This window comes from Rhopalosiphum padi, chromosome 3, assembly GCF_020882245.1.
Source record: "Rhopalosiphum padi isolate XX-2018 chromosome 3, ASM2088224v1, whole genome shotgun sequence".
In the NCBI taxonomy this organism is placed as follows: Eukaryota; Metazoa; Arthropoda; class Insecta; order Hemiptera; family Aphididae; genus Rhopalosiphum; species Rhopalosiphum padi.
In genome coordinates this window covers 9,479,838-9,506,598 of record NC_083599.1, presented here as the reverse complement: position 1 = coordinate 9,506,598, position 26,761 = coordinate 9,479,838, and the positions used below count along the sequence as shown (strand labels likewise).

Below are 26,761 nucleotides of genomic sequence, written 5' to 3'. Positions count from 1 at the left end.
GGTATACAATCATAGTTTTTATTGTATTGATTTGAAATAATATTATTGGTTTAAATGTTTAATGTTATAATACTTATCCAATAATGATTGTAATAATTATAACACACATCTATATTTTTGTACAATTCGTGGTGGGTTTCTTGTACGAGCTTGTTGCTCGAACAGTTCATCAAGTTCCCGTTAGATAGAACAAAAATAATCAATAAAATGCGTAGTTGCGTGCGTCAAATCCAAACGTTTACATTATAGTAGGTACCCCATCTGAAGTTCGCACATTTTTGGCGTTCAGTATACTCCCAGACACGCTGATCGGCAGACCTCCTGTGAACATAAAGTCTACGTAAAATTTTCGATAAATAACATTACGTAACAACAAATACGTACTTTGAATTTTTCGATTTTTTCTTCACTCGTCTAAGTCTTAACGGGAAAATGGCCACGAAAATAGATGTAGCGAAATTAATACACGAAGTCAGCAAACATCCAGAGATCTACAATCCAGATCATGCAAACTTTGCTAATAAAGAAATAAGAAACAATATTTTTAATACCATCATCAATAAAGATATGGATGGTGTAACAGGTGAGTAATAAACTTTATTCTTTAACGTAATAGTCAACTATATTATATAATTAAAAGGTTCAGGAGTTTATAATTTAAATCTATTAAAATATGCACGCATTCCTGATCTTCAAATAAAGTGTCAAAAACAATTATTTCTAACATTTAAAATTTTTTTTCTTGTGGAAATATTGTTTGGATACAATATTTAATAATAGACGCTTTATTAATATTGTAAAAAAATTTAAATGCTACGCATATCTGTATTTTTCATGACTTTTAAGTTGAAATATTTTATCTGACATAATTAATTAAGATGTGTTTAAATGTACCTAATCTGATCTTTTTTTAATCATTCAGAAAAATATACTAATGTGTAATTTTTTAAACTATTTAAATCAAATATTAAATATATAATACAGAGGTACCTTTAGAATATCATAATTAATTTAAATTGATTTCGTAGTATCTTTATTGATGTAAGTATTATAATTGTCCGACTTTAATCTATAAACTAATTGTTTATATATTTTTCCATATTACACGTCAAATAAAATTGCAATTATTACCTATCTATATAATTTTAGTACAAAAATATAATAGTATTTTCATTAAAAATTATTCAATGAAGTATTTCTAATATTATAAGATTCATACAACATGTATTACGGTGTTAAAAACATTTTTTTTTTATCTAATACGCAGTTATAGTTTTCATTCTAATCACTTACAATGTATTTTGACCAAAATTACAACAGAAAAAAAACCAGGAAACTGAATTTTCTGTATAAGTGTGACTTTAGTGTATCTCATCATTCAGTAAGTCACTGTAACTAATTCTACAATACGATGATAGTGAAGTGACTTTATGTTCTATGCCTACGCATTATTATACCTACCTAAGAATGAAATAATTTTTATAAGTAAAAATATAAATGTTTTATGATCACGCTAGGTTAATTAGGGTTGACACTCTTGGAAATTTCCTGGAAATTTCGTACGGAAAATGAAAATATTCTCGGAAATACTAAATTATTTTTTTTTTTGTTACATAAAGGTAATATAGTCAGTTGATGTAAAAAATATTAAAATATAAAATTGTTAATCAATTAGCAATATTTTTTTTTTTTTGTTACCTTTTTATACAATTATCATAAAATTAGCTCAAAATGTATTGTTTTATTATTTTCATCGTTAATAGTTTATTTATAATATATTTCAAATTAAGGAAGAAAATTAAAACACACATCTTTCACAAAATTTAACCGGGTCAGTTTTCCACTGACAAAACAAACCATCTTTTCTTATAAAAATTGTTCTTTTTTTGATGTTTTTTTGCTCGGTCGTGATGCTGAGCTCCGAAGTAAAATGTAAATTTCATTCTAAATTCCAAGTAAAATATATTTGTACAAAAATGTTGGGGTGTGTAGTGTGCTGCGCCGAAACTAAAATTTAGTTTTGCATGAAAACTTTCACAACTATTTGTGGTACGATTTGGGGTCGCTGCAAACTCAGACCAAGTATTAAAAAGAAATATTACATATTGCTCAATATATGATTCTAGGAGATAATCTCAAAATTTTTTGACTGTTACATTTACTGATTTGATGGCCATTAAATCATCAATAAAACAATTAAATACTTTCTCTGGTTTAAAAAACGACAAACCAAAAACACACTTAAGTTAGTCACTTGTATCATTATTGGACTTGTATACGTCTTTAACCATGTATATTCTCATAAAATCACACAAAGCTTTCAAGTTAGTATCAGTAGAAAAACCTATGATATTGTCTACCAAATATTTACAAAATAAAAATTGTTCGTCTCTATTGATTGTTATGTTCATTGTATTTGAAAAATTATGTGTTTTTTGTTTGATTTTAGGTAATTTTTGATACAGTACTTTACGAGTATGTCTTATTAATTTCAAATCATTCGTATTTATTGTTGGTGTATCAACATTTTTCAACTCAGACCTAATGAGCTTCGAAGGCCGTGTAGAAATATCTTCTTGCGCTTTTCTTTTCACCGAGTTGCCTATCTAGAACCTTGCTATCACATTTTTCGCCACAATGCTCACATTTCTCAATTATGTTTTAAATACACGATAATTAAAAAAAAAAACACTTGCACGTATTTCGAAAACACTTCCAACGTTGTATATCATCAACAATTTATGGAAACGAAATTTTCGTTTGACACAAAATCCATACTTAAGTTTTTAACACTACAAAACACACTCAAACACTACAAACGACTATAATTCAAACTTCTAGCCTTGACACGTACCGGTCTACTGACTATACTAGCTAGTTTCAATATGTTATCCGATGACAACTGTCCGGTCATGTCGTTATGGGACGACATTAAGCTTGAGTTGTGTAATTAAGATAACATTAAGATAAAATATTACCTACCATGAACCCAACTCAAGTATTATTAAATATTACTATGGACCCAACTCGTTACTCGTGTTTATTTTAAACGATCAAATATCTATCGGGATCCAATTCAAGTTTTCCCTTCTTAAATATTTGATTTTAAGATTAGTTTTTATTATATTTTTAAAAGTTCTTATATTCCTATATACCTATAACAATTATTAAAATCAACAAAAAAATATTCAATGTTTGTGAGCCAAAACTAAATTAATGTATGTAAAACCCTATACCAAACTATAGAGATTCAAAAAATAAGCTGTACTTAAATACCCTCAAATTCTAAAGAAATGTATTGATATAACGTTTACCGAAAGTTGTCCAGTAGTTTATGAGTCAATAGAAAACAAACTAAGAAACATTAGTTTATAATATTATATTATTATATGTATATAAATAATAATTTTGAAATGTAATATAAAATCTTGTATTATAGTGCATGATAATATTATTAATCATTAGATACAGACGATATGCACTCGATACAATTAATATTATTAACAGAAAAGAGAGTAATTGTGTTCAGAATACTTAAGTTCCTATATATTATATATATAATATATATTACTCTCAACCGCTGGTAAAATATTTTTATTTAGTATTTAGATTCTGAGAGGAGTGGGTGAAAACACTAGAAAAAAATCAAATGTTTTGTTGTTAACACTAGAGATGGCCACAAAAAATACATATGACATACTACACCTAGGCTTAGTTATCAGCTCCCCATTAATTTTATTAATTTTTTGGTTATCAGTTTACCGCATAAATTCAGACGTGTAATTCTAAATTGTATTTAAAATTGTGTATAATATTTTAGACGTGGCTAAATTATGAACTAGGATACCTAGACGTACAGATTTTTTAATGTTTGCCTCGGTGTTAATTTCCTAGGACAATACTTATAATCTATATTGTACACTCAATACAGGGCCGTATTTAAAAATTTGGTGCTCTTGGGCTATACAATATTAATATTACACTAATTAATTCATCCATGATCAGGATTCTTTAATACTAAAATCTAACTGATCAATTAATAAATGAAAATTGTTTAAAAGTTAAAAAAAAATGTTATCTTCTTTTAATTAACAAATTATAACATGATAAAACATACAAATTACTTACATTTAAGTAATTTTTTGCAATAATTCAATAAAATGTAGCTTCTTTATGATTTCTGTAAATTTCCATGTGTTCCTGGGAATTTTTAAATCCTATAGAGTTAGCTACTATACATATTTACACAGGTCACAAGAGAGAGATTTCGAAAATATTATCCGGTATAGGTATAGACAATTGATAATAAAAAGTAACAGTGGAATATTTGAAGTTTCTACTATTCATTTTTTTCTATTTCAACAAAATATCAAAAATCGTTAAAACAGAATTTCGTAAAATATACGTTTGAATATCTAAGTTCATCAATATTTTAATTTCAAATACTTATAAAAAACAAAAACAAAAAAGCTAGCTCTGTTTTTTTGATTTTTTTTTTATTGCTGTAAAAACAACATAAATTTACATTATATATATAAGGAATTTCTATTGCATTTTTAAACTTTTTAATTTAGAAAAATAATATCATGTTTCTACATTCTTTGATAAAAAAAATAAAATACGATTTAGAAGGATTTTCTTGTACTGAATTTAATATACAAAAAAATAAGTATTATCTACATCATAAAGTAAAATTATTGTTGAATCAAATATACCACCTTGTACCTTGATTTATTTTATATTATTAATTAATTCATGTTTATAATTAATTATTTCATATTCGTTTAGTATGTAAATTACGAATATTTTATAATATAAAGCAAATAAAGTTCTATGAATAATGAAAATGTGAAAAATGTTTTTATTTATACATTATTCAAGTGCTGATGGTACGTTGCTGTAAAATATACTTATAAAATTTTTAGTTGAAAAGTTTTCATTAAATACAAATTATTAATACTTTTTATAAAATACCCCTTCCCGCTTTGTATTTTAGTCAAAGATTTTTATTTTTACTTTTAAAATGTTAATAACACTTGTATGGATATTTTCTCATAATATGCATCCAAAATAATTGTTATTTTTATATTATATCATAAAAATCCATTTTTATATAGAAATTTACAACATTTTTTACTTGTTATAAAAACTTGTATATATTTGGATAAAAAAAATATTAATTTAGTTTTTGTATTAATACATTTTATGACGTATTTTTAGTACCTACCAGAGCTATGAATTAAATGAGTTTGCATCTTTTTTTGGTTATTTTAAAGAAAAATTAATTAAAATATTTGATAAGAATTTATTTTACATTACTGCTGTATATGGAGGCCTCCACACTAGAAACTATAGGGAAACATACATACTTATTACTCAACGTGGAGTAAGATGAAGTAAGGCGGGACAACTGTATTCCTCTATAGTCAGTATATTTATAAAATGCATCGGTAATAAAACAGTTTAGAAGTACTGCATAGAATTAGATGATTTTTGTTGAAAAATTAGTGCTAATTAATCACATAATATCAGTGTTTTTAAACGTTCATCTCTCGACGACTTATTTGATAATAATGTCTAGATTATTTTAAGTTAAGAGTTATTAATAAATTCTTAATGAACACATTTATTTATATATTGATATAGCCTGTAGTCTAATTAATACTATTGAAACTGTATGAAGTATCTAATCGTGTAGGTTTAACCGAAAATAGTTGGTCTACGTGGGGGTGTAATAATGAGACTGGGTCGTGTGGGCGTAGGTATAACTAGACTATTCGGATTAAGACATCTATTTATAGTGATCCAATCGACATCTACTGCCAGTGTGATACCTTTGTTTTTATACTTTTACTACCTATTTTATATAGCATAAAGACACAAGTGTTACGATATTTTTGGACAGAATAATAATACATAGAAATACGGAGAAAATCTTAAACTTAAAAGCACTTATTTAATGTCAGGCATCCATCCCCGTAAACTGAGTGTAAAGTTTTTTAATAACTACAGTTTGATAGTTATAATTCTGGTTATATTGGAAAAATAAATACATTTTTATCTTAAAAAGAGATAATATAAAAAATGTACCTAATAACGTTTAACCGTTTACTATAAATTTCGTTTCTAACAATATTATTATCTAAGGCTGCAGTAACTAGGACAATAACAGCAACATTTATAAGTTATAAACTTAATAATTTATTAAATTTAAATTTGAAATATATTGTCATATTGAAAATCTGGAATATTAAAATTAATTTGAGCATTTTTAATAAATCGAAATCATTAACGTATTCAATTATAATGACATTTTTTTTCCTGTAAGCAATCTAGGTAGTAACTAAATAATATGCACTATAGGTATTAATATTGTAGTTACCTACTGAATAATTTAGTTTGTGTAGTGTATATAAATTAATTAATTAATTTAAATTATTTGTTCTAATTTAGTTATAATTGCATTTTATACTATATTAACAGTATTTGATGTATTTTCTTAAAATCATTACTATAATTACTACGCAAAAATTATTAAAATATGGATTGGAAATTGTATTTAAATTTTTATTTGCACAATTATTGTATCATATTTATAATAAAACTCTATAATTTAAACAATATACAATTTCATAAAAATTTAAATTCTTACAAAAACCAACAGCATAAGGCATTAATACAAATTTATCTCCTCGATTTTATATGGATAAGACATTAGAGAGAGATAGAAAAGTATCTATTTTCACTTTTATAAATAGTATGCTAGTTGGTGAAATTCATGTACGTATAGGGCTTTATTTTAATTATTATATTAGTAGTATTTGTATAAAAGACTTTATTTAAACTAGATGCTATATTACATGTTGGACATCATTTATTTAAACAAAAAGTTTTTGGACCTTATTTAAATCCGACTTCAATTAAATTTGGACATAAATCAGTTGGACAAAATAAATTGGATCTTAAGGGGCTTTTGTGAAATATATTAAATAAATATGTTCCAAGTTTTTGATTTGTGCCATTCGACCTACTATCCTAAAACTATATTATCATAATAATATAAATAATATAATTTATTGCATAATATATCAGTTCATTACTCAATTTCACGTTTTATTTTTAAATTACAAAAATTAAGTGATGTACATAAATTATAATTATAATTTCGATACGATTTTAAAATTTAACCCAATAATATATAGCAATAGGAATCAAGCATATAATCATGATTTTCTCGTAGAAGGTGGAGTGTCACCTAAAAATTGTATTTAACTTCATTGTATTTATATAAACAAGTTATTTTATAACTTATAATAAGTAACATAATATTATAGTTGTTTACATATTATAGCTTGTATAAATAAATTAATAAATCAATCAAGTCCACTATAATAAATGACAGAAGATTATGAATATATTATTATGTAGGCTTTTTGTATGTGCATTGTTCGATACACATATATGTATGTGCAACGCAGAGTGATTCTCTTATCATTAAAGTGTAAACTTTTTTCAATTTTTTTTTTTCAAAACTTTTTGTTTCATGCGTTCTTAGAAGGCTAGAACAATATAGCATTTTTATTATTTTCGCCCTTCTATTTAATAGTAAAAACACAATCAACTTTTGATTTTCAAATGGCAACCTATATTTAAAATGTCATAGAATAGTAAGGCTTTAATGAATTTTAAAGTTAAAAGTTAAAGTTAGTGAATTATAGCGGATCAAAGTTGGATGGTTTGAGGTTTTTAGGTGTTCGTCCTATAGGTTGTTAAGAACTGTGAGGCGTTGGTAACTATAAAGTACAGGTACAAAGTTCATCACTGCGTTGATAGTTGATAACGAGTTTATTACATAATATGAAAATAAAGTGTACCTTTTATTATCTATTACCCTTAACTATTAACTATTGGTCTTCAGAAACAAGAAGTATTATAAAAACCAAAAACCACTCAATTTTGAAAAGTTCTATCTAATTCATAAAAAAAATAGCTCTGTTAGTTCAGTATATTTTAATTAATATAGGTTGCAATTTGAAAATAAAAGATTGATTCACTATTAAATAAAAGGGTGAAAAAAATAATAATTTTATAGAACTTGAGAAAAGCATGACATAAAAATATTTTGAAAAAAAAATGAAAAAAAAGTCATTAATTGACAAAATAATGAGTATTTAATGATAAAAGAATCGCATTGTATAAACCATATCCGAATACCAGCCCGAAGCACTTGAAGTGGATGAAAGTAATTGGGCCTTAAGTCAAAAATTTATTTTTTCTTACATAAAATGTAACAAATAAATTTGAATGTGCGCCCATAAGGGACATAATCGCAGCATATTACATTTAATAACAATATTATGTACGTACATTTATTTTAATAAACGATGGCGACGTCGCGGAAGTAATAATACAAAAGAAATCCTCGCGGGGCGTCGTCATTTCAAACAGCAAAAAAGGTATATTTACCTACCATATATATATAATACTTATATGATTGTTCATACAATAATAAATTTTAAATAAAATACTTTTATATTTTTTCTGTATAGGTACACATAAAATTGAGTAAAAATATTAAGTTAAATAGTTACACCTTCGTGAACCGTAGGTACACTTTATCCCGTAGTATGTACCCATATACTATAACTTATGTTATATTATGTAGCTTGTAGCTATATTATTATGATTATAATATATAACTATACGTCTATACCAGTGGTTTTCAAACTTTTTTTATACACGGCACACCGTAAACTTCAAAAAATTTTCACGGCACACTGACCTTTTTTTTAGATGAACAAATTTGTTTATAATTATATATACATTTAATAAGAAATATGTGATTGATGGGCTAACAAATATTTTTAATTCTTGGACGAATAGTTGACACATACCCGCATTTTCTTATATCATAATTCAGTGCAATCGATAATTTATGGAAAAACCGCGGCACACTTAGTGGATACTCGCGGCACACTGGTGTGCCGCGGCACCCAGTTTGAAAACCACTGGTCTATACAATATAATGAACGTGCAGTATATTTTATGACACAAAAAATCAGTGTCGTTTTTACAATTTTTTTTTTTTTTTTTTTTAATTAATATTAGGAATAATTTTATAAGCCTGCATAAAATACGAAAAATAAACATGACAATTAGTAAGTATATAATACTAATCACACAACGCCCGACTAAAATCACCCGTGTGTACCAAAGAGATTGAGATAAAGGCATAAAGCCAAAAATAATGGATCTTGATATAGTTTAAATTATACTTGATATTAACCAAAGTTATTTTTAATTTTTATTATACACATAAGATTAAAAAATATTCTTCAAAAAAATGTTATCATCATTATTTTAGTATATTTTTTAAAAAGTTCATGAAAATAATATGTATAGCTATATACGAGTAAATATAATTTATTCAGTGCATGGAGGGGAATTCCTCTATATCGTAATCACCTTACAAGTTACTGCGAAGAATGAATTTTTTAGAATATTTAAACAAAATATAATGAAATACCCCTTGGGTAATTTATTTTTATGGAAATCGCGTAATTATCAAAAATTGTAAGTCAAATATTTGCTTTATACAAATTTAGAGCTTGCAAATAGAATTATTTTAAATATTCATCAAATATTTATGGTCATAATTATTTTCGAATTGCCAACAATTCGTTAAAATACATATTCATTTAGGTTTTATATAATTATATGAGCAATATAAAATCGTTAAATAGTTAAAAATTGCCAGTGTTTGGCAGTTGTACACATACCGAGGTAGGTAGTAACTATATAAGTAACTAATAAGTTAACATAACTTAACCCATCGCACGTCGTTATTTTGTATATATATATAATTAACCATGGCATTTAACTTTGATATATTATTCATTTTATTTTGAAACAGATAAAAGGAAGATTTCTTAACTGACTCGGTGACTTATTCTGTTTGATACACACAATATTACAAATTAATGTATTAAGTAATATTATGTCTTTATGACATAGGTATTTTGCTTTTCATGTGTTTTGGTTTTATGAACTTAAATATAAACCAAAATAAATACTTTTATTGAGACAAAAATAAAAGATATTCCTAGATATTTCCTGTACATGGTACATACACAAACAAATGTAACTTAAAGAGACTTTTAAATGATTTTCCGTCTTTGACATTTCCCAAAATCGTTTTTAAACGGAGAAACAGAAGATGTGCCTATTTGTTTCAATATTTGTAATGTCATATGAATATATTAAACCAGAGCTTGCGCTAACGCGCAGTTGTGCAAAAAATGTGCAGTTCTTATTTAAATGTTGTATAGTTCATAAAAAATAATATATTTTGAATTTGTAATAATTAATTCTATATGTCTATGAGCTTCTAACACAGGTATCATTTGACATTATTTTATTTACCAAATTTATAAGTAATTATGATTGAAACATTGATCATTAATCTATGAATATCAAGAGATTAAATCTAAAATCTAAATATCACTAAGGCTCAGTAGTTAATGCATTTTGCATTTTTTTGTGTTTATTACTTTTTAAGTAATTTTTTCACATTTTTACTGATTTCATATTAGTCACTTCTTATTATTGTTTCTTGTCGACCATTGTGCCGATAACTTACTTAAAACTTCAAAATTACAACGAACTAAGATTAGTACCTATTAGATTTTATCTCACCGATTACAGTTCTCGTTGTTGTGTTGTAGTGAATATTATTGTACCTAAATTGTATTATATTTTCGTAGTGTCTTGGAAATGCCGATAATTAAAATGTCGGTTAGTGCTCGTCCACGTCTACTATATTTAATTTTTAAAGACATTTTTTGTCATTTTTATCTCATATTTTGGGTAATTTGTAAGCTTTGATAAATGTATATAGAATTTTATAGTAAAATAGAGTACAATTTAAAAAAAAAATATATTTTTATTAATTTAAAACAAATATTTGTAATTATTTTAGGTCATTTTTTAAGGACATTTTTATGTCTTATTTGCATTTTTTTTTAATGTTTTTAAGGTCATCAACTCCTGAGTCCTAGTCATCACCATTGTGTTATGCAGTCAAATATTGTGATTGTGCATTTATGCTCAAATTAACCATCACCATCACCAAATGTAAAATAGTGATATTTAAGGAATTTTGTTATTTAAATCGTTAATATCTATAGATTATGAATTATGGTGTATAATATGTATATATAATATTTCTGATAGTACGTGTTATTTATTATATGCGAGCGAAGCGAGAATCAAATTGTTTTACTTCTGTGCACTGTGCAGCTCTAATATTTCTTTAACGCAAGCTCTGTATTAAACTATAAATTATAATATTTATAATAACCAATATACAATAAAAAGTGTTATAATACGAACAGGAACAGCTCACAAAAGTGTAAATAAAATGTGTTAGTCTCATACTCTCATGTTGTGTTTTTTATTAAGGTACTTACTTCATATTATAATTTATAATTTTTTGAACAATCTTGTTAACATCTCAAATCACATATTTTATTTTCGGTACTTTTTATAACAGTTTATAGTTTTTAATTAAATCTATAGGTTTAGATTTGCTCACACAATTTTTTTTTGTTATAATTTATTTTTAAATCAAAAATAAGTTTGCACATATTATAAATAGATAGGTACAATAATGCAATTTGTAAATTAATACAATACAATAATCTCTCTTAGATTTATATTTCGTTCTTTAAGCATAGCTTATGAGTTATGATAAAGGTAGGTAGTTAATAGAGGCTGTTCGCAAGTATAATTTTTTTTTATGTATTACATTGGTCGTTATTCTCAATACCATATGGCGATGAGCCGATGAATATTATCTACTAGCTACTTTTTGCTTTGATTATTACATTTCAACACATAAATATACTTTAAATAAAAAGAACAACAATTAATATAATGTATAATAAAAAATTTACGAGTATAATATTGTAAAAAATAATTTTTAATTGTCACTAATTTATCTACGCATATTAGTATATTATTACTATGTATAGAGTGTGTGCATTTAATGAAAATTGAAAATACAAAAAATATAAATCTTCTTCATTTTATTCGTTATCTTTCACTCTTAGTTATAATACGGAAACTGAATCAGCCATTTTCGCCCTACAACTGCATAGACTTTTGTCTCCTTTATATCCACTAACTATATAATGTTACGTTTGGGGAAACACTTAAGCGCAACACGTTTTACTTAGAGATGTAAAATTTACGTACATATTTTTGGGGTAATTTACCGAGAAAAGTTTACGTAAATTTACTGTAAATTCTGTAAATTTGGTAAATTTTGATAATTCTTGTATATCACCATAGGGACACCCCCAGAAACTCTTAACTACCTCTTTAATGAACTTATAATTATTGTAACGCTTATTTTTATTATTTACTGAATAGTAAGATGTTCACGGTACTACACATTTAATGAATGGTTTTATATATGTACCTTGCAATGTATTATTGACTTTTATATTTATATTTTAAGTTATTTTGTATATGTACATAAATATTAAAAATGTACCTATAAACTACATTGCAAATAAATTAAATCAGATTTATTAGGTATCTATAACATTAACACCAAAAATCAAAATTCAAAATAAATTCTAGTTTTTAGTTTTATGTGTCTTTTTCTTTAGATATACCTATATAAATAGTTACAATTATAATTTAATAATGAAAATAAATTATTAATATCATGTAGTTGTAGATATATATTATATATTATGGTAATACACTATCATTAGTTGTGGGAATATTGAACTTTTAAGTTTTAAGTTTATATTATCAACTATTCCATTCTATTGATATGTTATGATTGTTATGAACATTCACCTCGTTAAGATGTTTAATTTGAGGTGTCACAAGCTATTTTTTTTCGGTAAATAAATATTTACCTGTAAAAAAATAATTGGTAAATTTACCGGTAATTTACCTTAACATTATCATAATTATAATTATAGACTATAATTTTAGGCTTATATTTTATACTTTTGGTGAAATTATTGACATTTCTTTTCTTTGTTAAAAAATTGTGTATAGTTTACATTCAACAGATTTTAAGACCTGGTTATCCATTGGCATTGTTAAATTTTTTTCTTGTGTAATTTCGAAATCAACTAGTAATTTAAAATTTAAAAATTTAAAAAATTGAAGATTCGAATTGTGAGGTGTTCTGGTCAAACTATTCGGACTTACAATTACAGCTTCAGCTATAGCTTTATGCTTATACAAAATAATCACAACTGTAAATATATCGTATATCACTGCTCAGACAGATAGACGCGTCCTTTATTATAATTATTAAACGCATCATTTATCATCCTGGTTTTAAGTCATTTTAATATTTTATGGTATTAAGGTAATAATTAAAAAAACATTAGCTACTTACAAATGTTTAGCGTCCTATTTAAACATCTTGTATCTATCTATTTTAGTATTTTATAATTGTTAAAATAATTAATTGTCTATCCATCTTTAAACTAAACGATTGTCGATCATGGATGCTATTGCCTATTTAAAAAGCTTCCATGGATTAATAATACATGTATGAATATATATTTATAATAATTTTAATTTAATATATTTTATAATTCATTCGCTTATTATTATGTCCAGTTAACATAATTAGAAATAAAATAAATTCAGCATTAGATAAAACTTGTGCAAATTTAAGTTAAAACTAGAGAAATATTTTGATTGTTTATTAAGTATTGGAATATATAACCAATATTGAAAATAAATTGTCTGTATTAACATATAACTTTGAGAATCTGATCACCTTATTATATGTATTGTAAAACATTATACATATTATATCATATTGCACGAACAATTTTCATTTTCAGGTGAAATTCTGCAGCGCAAGTGGGACCAAATATTAAACAAGTATGCTAATTTCATTAGAAAACTGAGCAACGACGATTCGTCTGAAAAAATTTTGGAACGATTCATGAAATGGCCGTGGACAAAACCCATGCGTATCTTTAAACCATATGTTCGCAAACAATTGTAAGTATATATGTACCATTATAAATTATAATATTATATAGAATAGTAAAACTCATTATTTATAAAAAACAATGGACACATGATGTATAGATTATTTTTTGTTTTAATTCGAGTCTTGTATATGTTGTTTTAGTTTTTAAATACCTAACGAACGTTCATATTTAAAGTTTTAATAAATTCTTGAAAAGTTTAAAATAGAATCTCAAATAATTATATATATATATATATAGGTACCGATGTTGATCTGCAAAAGCAATATTAAGAATAAATTAAAACTATCGACAGAAATTCTCCGACACAACGATATTTAATTTATTCTCCCAAATTGAGTAGACCAAAAGGCAGTCGTCTGTCCTTAACAAATTCCGGGGAGGCGGGCGAACCACCCATGGTCCAACTCCCCACTGGTAGGACCGATATTGCCAAAAAGTTCGGTGAAATTAAACTCAAACATGAATTCACAATATTAAAAATATACTTTGGAGTTACTGACATTGTATTTTATAAAGTTTTTGTCAGAATAACCTGCTTAGGAGAATGGGTCAGACTGTCTGCAAATGGAATTATGTATATTTTTTAATCAACGTTTATTTCCTTGGAAACTAATTTGGGAGCGGAATTGATTGCACTTTGTGTGATTTAAATTTTATTTTAAACGAAATAAATAAACAATTACGACCGGTATTTATAAAAAATTGTGTTAAGAATTTACCCAGAACTTAACCCCAAATTCAACCACAGTAAAATGTAATTATTTATCGATCAATTTATTTTAAACACTTTTTTAAAATATATACCTATTATAAAATTATAATATAGTTTTTTATTTCTTTTATCTTTATCGCGAATTTATGGGAAACTCTGTTTTTTTTATCAATTGACAAAAATATCTGTTTAAATACCGCATTTTAATTGGAGGAGTACAAACAAAAATAGTGGAATTATAGACGCACATATAATGTACTTAATTATCACGGATCTGCGGGACTTAGTTGCAATTGTACATTGTTATATTGGAAGTAGTACAACATAACTGAGTAATAAACAATTAATACATTTCAAATTACACTAATTACAATAAATTCAAATAGAAAATTTTAATTTGCATATTTTAGAATTTTTTTTTGCACATTTTAAAGATTTTGCTACGTTAAGAAGTTAGGTTACCAAATAATTATTTAAATAAATTTAATTTTTTTTATGTATTTATTTGTGTTATTCATCGATAAATTATTATTGTCTTTAATGGAATAGTTAACGTTTTTATTGACTATTTAAAAAGCGTATCTAACAGTCCTTAAATGTTAAATATATAATTTGGTTTGTCATGGTCCGTAGGTTAATAAAAATAAATATTTTGAGTTATAATTTTTATTAAATTATTTCATTAATTCTCTATTAATTTATATCTAACAATTGTTTCACTTAAATGGAAGTCCGTGGGCCGTAATTATATAGAAAATAATGCCCGGAATGACAAAATAATACGGATATGGAAAGTAAAATGATGGAATGTAATTTTGTGGAACGTAAAATTACGAAAATACAAAAATGTGGAATGTAATATCACGGATAGTAATACCATGAGCTGTAATATTCAATAACATCCCGGACCGTAATTTTGTCGAAAGTGAAATGACAGAATTTAAAATGCCATAAACCAATGATTTTCACCATTGATATGAATTTTCATATTTATCAGTTTACTAATTAATTATAAAATGGTCGAATCTATTTCGGATTTTTATTTTAAATCTAAAAAATATGATCTAGTATTGTCAAAATTAACGATAATTGGAAATATATAATTTTATCTAAAATGGAAGGGACGAAGAGTTCCTTAAAATTTGACTCTTTGTTAAATTATTGAGGTTTATTAAGTACCTATTTGGTTTTATGATCTGAAATTGAACACAATATTAAAAATAATGGTCTTCAACCACTGTACATAAATATAAACAAATAAACCATTTGTTAGTCTGTAGAAATGTTTTGATTTGTATGTAATAAATTCATAAGCACAACTGCACAACTAAGAGAGGAGAAGAGAAGGCTTAATTTATAGGCAAGGCCACACCTAGGACCTAGAGAGATTTTTTGGGTTCAAACTTGGCCTCACCCCTCTTTGAAAATTGTTCTGGGTACAGCCCTGTTTGTAGATATTTGTTACATGTTTTATAAAATGTATTTTTTATTATGTTTATATGTTTTGTATTGATCTATTTCATCACTAATAAAGCGACAAGGATAATTAATAACAGGCTATATTCAGTAAAAATCACATGGAAGTATAGGAAAATAAATAACCTTCAATGATCTTTTTTTTTTAAATAATATTTCTTTTTGATGGTTTATTTATAATCAATATAGATTAAATAAATTTTATGTTCACGAATATAAGAAAAAATTATTGTGCTTTTTTAACGGTTTATAACTATTTCTAAATTATCAAATACTATTGTGAGATGATTAAACATTAATAAAAATGTATTTATTTTAAAAAAATAACTCATTACAATAATAATGTTCAAATTGTTTTTTTAACAGCGAAATACCGGAATTTCAACCCGCGGTACAGCTGATAGCCGGAATGCAACCGGACGTGCCACATATCCCAATTTCGGCTGTACGGCCTTTGCATACTATATCCGCTGTAGATGGACCGTCTAACGACGACGCGGCGTCTGGCATCGAATTTCCATACCCGCGGTCCACTGGGCAGGGACGTGAACTGCAGGGTAATGATCATGTCGTACAAAACCCGGCACTTCACTGTGTACCTACGTCGACCTTCGAAAGTCCTTCGACCGCGAACGAGACGCCAGTCACTTCGAGACCCGCAGACTCACAATTCGTGCACCCAATTCCGGAACCCAGTATCGAGCTCCCGCAACCAAGACCGATCGAAATCTTGGAGATCCCGATGTCTAACATTGGGTTCATGGGTCCCGAGTTCATACGGGCAATACCGGCGTCGCGACTGCCGCAGATTTTGGAAAACTTAAGCAGTACCGGGTCGTCATCGTCGTCCCGCAATTCCATTGATCGGGATGATGGTTTCGACCAGTTAGGGAGGAGTATCACTGCCACCATGATTCAAGACATTCGAAGGATGATAACCATGGGCCAGTTCTCCGGCGATGATTCAGGCAACAATGATGACGATGACGACGATGATGATGACGACGACACCGAAGATGACGACGACGACACCGATGATGACGATGACGACGGCGATGACGCGGTAGACGACGAAGTAGCGACGAACGAAGGTGCGGTGGATACTGGAGATGATGGACCGTCTAGTTCTAAGAAGAGGCGTCGACAGGACCAGTCCGATGAAGACAGTGACAAAGGTCGCAAAAGAGTCGGTGGTGATACAAGCCGCACAGGAAACGACGAACGTGATGGTCGGGAGGATGTTCTACCCGATCTGCCACAACCCAAGCCGGCGGTCAAGAGAGGACCGTCGGATTTTAGTGCACAAGAGCACATATTTCTGGCTTGGGCTAAGACGATGAGTACATTTACGCCCAAACGACAAGCGACAATTAAAATGCAAATCAACAAAATCATGTCCGAGGCCGAGTTCGAAGATTTGGACGACGAGTTTTTTGCTGGTTATTTTATTTTTATGTTATACTTGCATGTCTACGTACTACACCACCAAGGTGCACTATATATTACACAAATGCAAATGTACAGATTATCTACCTAGCTACTCTTATTTAATACATACTTAGCTTTTAATTTCCTAGTTAAATGTATGTGCTTTTAAAAAGTATCATTTTAACACGATTAAGTCGTTAAAAAAACAATAATTTCGAAAAAACGTTTAGTGTAACTTGAAAACGAATGGTCGTAGATACTTAAAACTGTCATCAAATATTTATAATATGATCATTTTCTATACATACTTTGGTTTAAAAAATATTTATACCTCTTTTTAACTACCTATTAATAGACATTTTGTTAGTTTTATTTCTATAAATAACGATACAAATTTCCTTATGGATTTGACATTTGTAAAAAGGATTAAAATAAATAGGTACAATTCTGTAGACATTTTAAGTTCAAATTTGGACGAAATTACATATTTAAACTACCTATGCATAACGATAAGTATTCACTATTTTGTTTTAGTTCAAAAACATTATTTGAGAGGGAAATAAAATTTTTACGTAGGTATATTATTATATTTTGTACTTTCAATGGTGTTTTCGAATTCAATTTTTTTAGGTTTTCGGCAAAAATTAATTTAGCCTACTAACCTGCTGTATTATTAATAGTAAGATTAATTAATTTACTTAATAGCAATATTACTTAACATGAAATAATTTTAGTGAATTAGGCTACTCTAATGTTTATTTTGCAATATTTTTTTCAGCCACCAGACAACCTCACCGGCCTATTTACACTTCACGCTATTAAACAAATCGTTTTATTTCGTTCAGAGGTTGACGGATTGGAAGTATTTTTACGGAAAACGCTCCTACAACATTCCATCATCGAAGATCAAAGTTTTCATCATTATTATAGAATATTGTTTTAGAGTTTACTCATTTATTATTCACGTATTTATGCGGTATTATTATACATCAATTGCTTTATTCGTTATATTATTTACTATAACAACATATTGGAACATAAAACAAAACAAAAAAAAAAAAAAATATTAATTTATAAAATAAATAGCTATAAGTTTAAATTAAGTTGAATTATGCTTTGATACCAGTTCCAAAACTAGAATTTTTTCCCTCTAAAACAAAGGGTAATTTAGCCATCCAAGTATACAACATTATCATCTACCTAGTTTTGTTTAATTTTGACGGTTTAAGAGAATACTATTAATAAAAAATAATAATTTAATAGGTATTTTCATATCTGAATGTCGATTTTGCTATAAAATTTTTTTTTTATTCATTTGTTAAAAATACCTCATCACTATCGTTACAGTAATCAATCAAGTTAAAAAAATTATTATACAAGCTGCTGACATTTTGGATAAACATATTGCAATATCTATATTACTAAAAAAAAATTCATCAATAATACTTAATTTATAATTAATAACCAGCAAATAGCAAATAGCAATTATAAGTAATAATTTTTAAGTATATTTTAATGCAATGCCTTGTCTGTTTGTCTGCCTGGGTAGGTGTTGCTGTAATGGTTGATATATACCCAAACCCATATAGTGCTGTTGTACTGTGCTCACAAAATATACTATTAATTGGACAATTCTGAGTTAATAAGACGACAGTACAAAAATATTCAATCTCATAATATACAAATTATTTAAACTTATAATATTATTATAATTACTATAATATTTATATTTAATTGAATTATGTATTAGTAAATATATGTGTTAAATGTTTAAGTAATGCTGTTATTCAAACATACTACATACGCATATTTTTTTTGTGTGATGTATTAAATTATTAATTTGTTAATTGGTATTCTATTGTTATTTTTTAAATTATGATTGTCATTACTCATTATTAATGACTAAAGAAAAATGTAACTGAGGCAAGGATTTACACTATTATACTGCACGTTATACTTATAAATCACACTTTTATCATTGTTTGTATGTAATTATATTCATGAAATTCAGTGTGAATTGGTTAGGTAGCATAATATATCTGTAAACATTTAATTTATTACTTATAATATTGTAAAATATGCTAATGTATAAAAGAAATAGAAATCTGTTATATTAGTCCTTTGCATGTCCAATGTCTATACAACAATTATATTTTGCACAATTTTAAAGACAGTAGAACTCTGATTATCCAAATGCCTATCAACCAGACGTCCAATTAACAGGACGAGAAAAAAGAACTATGAAGCAAACTAAAATATCATAATAATGTGCCAAGTCGGCTATTTCTTTTTTTCTTTTAAAATATGTTATTGTATTTATAGCTTATTTTTTTTTCAGTTAAATATTATAATAAAATTATTTACTTATTGTTACAAATTTCAAATTATATTACACACATTTTAATAATAAATACATACATACAATATATTCATACAATTATATAACTTTTGATATGTCATATATCAATCATCTGGATATTTACTTATACAGACTACCAGACTACCCTTGATATTAATTAGTCTGGATAATCGGAGTTCTACTGTAGTTAAAAATAAATAATGAACTTGCTTTTAAAGTTTTAACAGAAGCAAGTTTGAACATTGCTGTTTTTATAATATTACGTTATACATTTCAATCCTAAAAAGTAATTTGAACTACACAGAAAGAAAAAAAACCTATCGCGCAACCAATATACATTAGCATATATATATAATGCTCGGATTGAAAATTAAAAATTAAATTAAATTGTTTAACAAAATTTATTGACTACTATTTATAATTGCAAATTATAACAATAATAAACACTTCATACAAGTTCAAATTGACAGTTCATAGAATAATACATAGAGAATTGTCATCGTTTGAGAACATTAATGAATGTATCTCTAGGAATTTCTATGTTTCCAACCATTTTCATTTTCTTTTTAGCATCCGACTGTTGTTTTAAAAGTTTCATTTTTCTCGTAATATCACCACCACGTTTTCCACACTATAAAATAAAGCAACAAGTTATTATAAGTCATTAATATCATTAATTATTAGTACCAGAGTTGAGCAAAATATTATCTACATAATTGATTAAATAATTTTAAAATATGATTATTCAAATAAAAATGTAATTTAATAATTTTAAAATATAATAATTCAAATAAAAATTTAATTAAATAATATTCAAACATAATGCTAATACAAAATACAAATATATTCAAATTCTTTACTCTCTAGTTTCTTCTTTAAATAGTTCTATTTGTTTTATTTATAGTATTTTTCTATTTATATTTTAAATAAAAGAAGATTATTTACAATCGTGAACTTAAAATACAATGCTTACTATTGTTTTTTAATGCATAAATGTTTTAATTATAAAAATACCAACCATATGTTAACTAAGATAAAATTACTGAAAATTATTTGAATAAAATATTATCTAAATAATCATAAAAAAAAAATTGTATTCGAATGATGCCCAACTCTAATTAATACTTATAAAAAAAAGTGTGAAAAAACAGTAGTTATATAAAGTAACCATTTAAGTTCAATCAGAGTATTAACAAAAATTATTTAGATAATAAATATAATATAGAGTTAGATAGTATGTAATACATCAATATTATATTAGAATATTAGATCAATAAAGTATAAGACAATTAATATTATTATCATGTGTGAATGTGTGAATTTAACCAATGTCAATATTTAATATCAATATAATAAATATTTAATTGTTAAATAATGAATTCTTATACAATTTCATTATCCTTGATTAACTTAACATAGTAAATGAAAAACAAAAACAAAAATAGAATAATTTAATTTTAAGTCTAATAATTTTTATCTTATAATTTGTATTGAAATAATTATTTAAGTACAATATTGTGATCATGAACTTACAAGTTTTGATGTTACATCTTTGCGATAAGCTTTTAACGTTTCTCTTGCAATTATTTTCCCTTTGACTGAAGCTTGAATTGCAATCTATATTATTTCAATTTTAAGTTAGTTTATAAACATTTCAATGATTAATTAGTATTTTAAAGTGTTACCTGAAACATTTGTCTAGGCACCATGTCTACTAATTTCAATACCATTTTACGCCCGAGACTTACAGCTTTACTTGAATGAACTATTGTTCCAAGTTCTTCAACAACATTTCCATTAAGCAAAATATTCAACTAAGAAAATATGAATATTTTAATGTTATAAATAAAAACTGATATTAAAAAGTGTTAAAAATATTTAATATTCTTTTTAAAATACTACTCGACAATTACTTTTTTACTTTATACATTTAAATATTATTATTACGGTTATTAATCTTGAATACTTTTTTTTTTTTTATATAAACATATATATAATTATAAATTTCCTAATTTTAAATATCAGTAAAATTTTATTTAAGGATTTTGACAGCTAAAATTAAATCAAATTGAAATTAGTAAGTTTTTTTTATATTATTTTATTATAAGAGAATATATTAACAATCTGTATCTATACAACAAAATAAATAAAGGTTAAGTTAAACATTAGGTGTGTTTGCTTGAGTAAAGGGGTTGTCTAGCTACATAATTTTAAATAATAGCAGTTAAAAATAATTATTAACAGGTAATAGTAGTATTATATGGCAACTTATTTGTAATATCATAATATTTATTATTTAAATAATAAAATGTTGTTGATTATTAAGTTTTACGATGAAAAAAAAAATAATAATAATAATAATACAGTGAGTTCCGCTTAATGTGATCACTGATCATTGGTTTATAGAATAAACTGTTGATTGGAATCAAAATTGAAAATCTCAAACCAGATATTTTGTTACTAATGTTAAAGTGACTTTTTATTAGAATCACCAAGTACCGGATAATTGAATCATTTTTGAGAACATTCTTATCGTTTTAATAGTATTTCAAACTTACACTAAAAAGAAACAAGTATTGTTTTGAAAAAGTTAAAAAAAAGCTATTTAAAAATATGTCAAAAATCATACTTTTCAGTTGTTCCAAAAGTTATAGATACAATGTACATACATTATTATTTATTTAATTTTAAATAATTAAAAATCATGTATATATTATATTAACTGAATATCAGGTTAATATGAAAATGAAATTATTAGATTCTCAAGTACAATCAAAAAATGTTTTATGGAATCAACCAGTTAATAGAATAAAAAATTATCTGAACCAATGTGATCACATTAAGCATAACTCACTGTATAATTAAACCACTAATAGTTTTTTCATTTATAAGTTTTGCTACTAATGTTAGTTTATAATTCTTCCAATAAAATTATTTAATATAAGTTTTAAGTTGGAACCATCATGCACTAGTACACAAGGTTAAATTTAAAAATAACAATTAAAAAAATCTTTTAATCTTTATTTTTAGTGTAACATATTTTCACCAAAAATGAGTTTTGGAAAGATACTGATTGATATATTTAAATTTTAGATAATTATCGAGATAAACATATTCTACTGATGAATTTTTTATTATTTAAGATAAATTTAAATTCTTATGCATCATTAATCAATTTTATTAAATAAACATTATAAAATATGGTTACATTTCAAAAACATTGTTCAAAATTAACATAAGTTATATAAGGAGCAGCATATTATGTAAAGAGATAAGGTTTTGGTGATATTTATATTAAAAACATTTCTAAATAATTTAGATTGAATAAAAAAAAGTATTTGAAGGAATATATTTAATACAGTATGATAGTATTTAAAATGTACTCAAATACATTTTAATTGATAATATTTAATATATTATAACACTGAATTTAATATACCAATGTATTATTATACAATTCAAATTTATTATATAATATTTGTAATTTATCATACTTTTACTAGATTTGAGAGTTCATATCCATGATCTTCATAACTAAAACTTCCAAAACCTGATGTAATTGATTTAAGTGTATCATGAAAGTCTATGACAATTTCATTTAATGGGAAATAACACTGTATCATTATTCTGGTGTTGTCAATATTAGTTGATGATTTTTGTACACCTCTTTTTTCCATACATAATGACAAGACTCCTCCCAAATATTCATCTAATGTTTAAATTGTATTAATAATAAAACAAAATATATTATAAATTAATTTCGGTTTATTGTTACCAGGAGTTATGATAGTGCCAAGAATGAACGGTTCATAAAGTGCTACAGTAAAGGTTGGATCAGGGAAATCCATTGGATTAGAAAAACAAAATTCATCACTACCATACTTTTCAATTAATTTTTTTGATGTTACTTTAGCTGAAATATTTTACATATTAAAAATGTAATCAATATTTTTAAAAGGTTAGATAAAAAAAAACCTCTATATGTTACACTAGGCGCTGTCATGATGGCTTGAGCATTGTATTCCTGTTCCAATCTTTGATTAAATACATCTAAATGGAGCAGACCGAGGAAACCTAATCTCCAACCAAGACCTAGCGCTGGACTAGAATAAATAAATAGGTTATGTAAAAAAAAAAATAATTGTTTATAATTTATTTATTTTTTTGTACCTTGACTCAGTTGTAATACTAACAGCCGAATCATTGAGTGTCAGTCGTTCTAAAGCACTTCTCATTTCCATGTGTAATGATTGATCCATAGGAAATAACCCAGCAAACACCATTGGTTGAGCAGGTTTAAACCCAGGAAATGGTTCAACTGGTTCATCTTTCAAATGTATAGTATCTCCAATATGGGCTTCTTTTGCTGATCTTATATTACAAGTGAGAAATCCAACTTGGCCACCCACTCTATAAAATTAAAAATGATAATTAAAAATATATTTTATAAAAATTATTATACTCTTACAATGTTCCGGTATTAAATTCTGTTGGTCGTAGTATTCCAACATTTTTCACTGTATACGTAGTTTGAGAGTATACAGTTGTTATTATATCACCTTCTTTAACACACCCATCTTGAACATAAATTAGAACTACAGCACCGCGGTATTTATCAAACCAACTATCAAAAATCAAAGCTTTGAATGGTGCTTGACGATTAGCAACTGGAGGTGGTAATCGTGTGACAATAGATTCTAATAAATCTTCTACACCAGTCCCTTGCTTGGCTGATATCTATAAATATATTATAATTTTTGTGATTAAAAAATAATTATTTTATAATAATTAATTGACATAAAATTTACCCTTAAGACGGTTTCTGGCTCAATATCAAATAATACACGCAATTGTTCTTCTACTTTTTCTGGATTGGCATTTTTTAAATCAACTTTATTTAATACGGGTACAATAATTAGATTCTGACAAAAGGCCAAATAAAAATTAGCCACTGTTTGAGCTTGAACACCTTGGTTAGCATCCACTAAAAGTATAACACCTTGACATGCTGATAACGATCGAGAAACTTCATTGGAAAAATCAACATGACCTGGTGTATCGATTAAATTTAACAGGTATATTTGGTCATCTATTTTGCTTTTATAAAACAATGAAGCTGTTTGAGCTTTCACTGTTATACCTCTTTCTTTTTCTACTTGTAACCTGAAATGAATAAATAAATAATAAATTATTGCTTCTAATAAAAATATAAAATTTAATGTAGGTATCTACATAAATTTCTTATTCACAATAAATTTTATCATACATAATTTATTAGCTCAAAAATAAAAAAATTAATAATAATAAATAGTGATAATTTTTAAATATTTATTTCTTTAGCAAAAAGTTATTTTTTTCAAGTATAATAAATAATTTTTGAGATGTAGAAAACATATTTTTATTGATTACTGTTTTATCTGATATTTAATATAGATAATATTTACCATACCCATACTTTATACTTACAGTAAGTATAATGTTGATAGCTCAAAACATAAGATATAAAAATAATATACCTATCTATTAAATATTTTAATAATTTATTTCTCCAAGTATAATCATTAATACACTACATTAACACCTTCTTCAATATACATTTCAATTCAAAAGTGATTTATTATTTCATAAATTAAAATGATTTTTACCTGTCCAACACTTGTGCTTTTCCTTCTTCGATGCAGATGGTATTTGTCAGTTCCAATAGCCGATCGGCCAATGTGCTTTTGCCGTGATCTACATGAGCTATGATGCTAAAGTTACGAATGTTTTCACTTGGTATATTCTGATACTTGAGTGGCGTTTCTGATTTTCCTTCAGTGTTCTCTGAATAACGTCGATAGCTCGTGAACAGAAACGATGAACTGCCCTCGTATTTTTTAAACCGTCCATAGGGTCTCAATATCCTAAATATCACTTTCATATTCTTAAAAACGGATTGTCTACCCGACACGGGAGAACGAAACCGTACAATTACAAAAGACTAATTATTATAATAAGTTATGGTTAACATGAGTGATTTGAATTATTAACTCCGGATTTTGGAAATCAACGTTCACGTTCATCATTTCGCCGACTTGCAGTTGCCGTAGTACTATTTGCCGCTTATCATTCGGACAGTTCGTGATAAGGCGGTCCCGTGGGCCGTGATATGCCTAGCATGAAAGTGTTTACCACGATTAAAGAAATATCTTTAATTGTGGTGTTTACAAAACGATAACTATATTTTAATTATCAGTTCATTCAGTTCCGAAAAGATGTTAAGAAGTTAAAAAGTTCATAAGCGCAGTGTAACTCTGCAACGGTGTACAGGTCGAAGCTAACATTTGTTCGTGTTTTCCGTAATCTGCTATGTGCTCTGATATCCTATGTATATTACAATGTTATGGGTAGGTACTATTGCGACGTCGGCTTACACATTCCATTTCAATAATAGGTACATAATACCAAAAGAAACGTACATCAATGTGTAATTAACTAGGTAGATTTGATATGCGCAGCATCAATAGTGCATAAATCACAAAAAAGTCATTTATTATAAATAATGAGTGACAATATAAAGTGTGACCTTTGGTATAATGCATTTCATGTAAGGACAACGCAAAACGTTAGGTGCAAGTAACTACACAGAAACATAATATTATAACAGAGTGGGTAGTACGTCTTCCGGACGCCATTAAATTATATAGGAAACATAATATTGTTAATTCTCGATGCTGAAACATTTTTTATCTGTGATATTACAATGTA

At 26.3% G+C, this 26,761-nt stretch overlaps 2 protein-coding genes across 2 annotated transcripts; one reads left to right on the top strand and one right to left on the bottom strand.

Annotated features, from left to right (window-relative positions):
• The first annotated feature begins 270 nt into the window (after positions 1–270).
• LOC132924102 (uncharacterized) lies at positions 271–20,477 on the top strand. The gene is made up of 4 exons (XM_060988204.1): positions 271–583; positions 13,884–14,046; positions 16,594–17,666; positions 18,434–20,477. The coding sequence occupies exons 1-4, from the start codon at positions 433–435 to the stop codon at positions 18,475–18,477; spliced, it is 1,431 nt and encodes a 476-aa protein (XP_060844187.1). The 5' UTR covers positions 271–432; the 3' UTR covers positions 18,478–20,477.
• On the bottom strand, positions 20,397–26,118 carry LOC132924101 (translation factor GUF1 homolog, mitochondrial). The gene is made up of 10 exons (XM_060988202.1): positions 25,660–26,118; positions 24,823–25,177; positions 24,483–24,751; positions 24,185–24,424; positions 23,990–24,117; positions 23,790–23,927; positions 23,509–23,723; positions 21,700–21,828; positions 21,548–21,631; positions 20,397–20,645 (listed from the first exon to the last, which is right to left on the bottom strand). Exons 1-10 carry the CDS (start codon positions 25,932–25,934, stop codon positions 20,511–20,513), a joined length of 1,968 nt encoding a protein of 655 aa, XP_060844185.1. The 5' UTR covers positions 25,935–26,118; the 3' UTR covers positions 20,397–20,510.
• Positions 26,119–26,761: the final 643 nt, after the last annotated feature.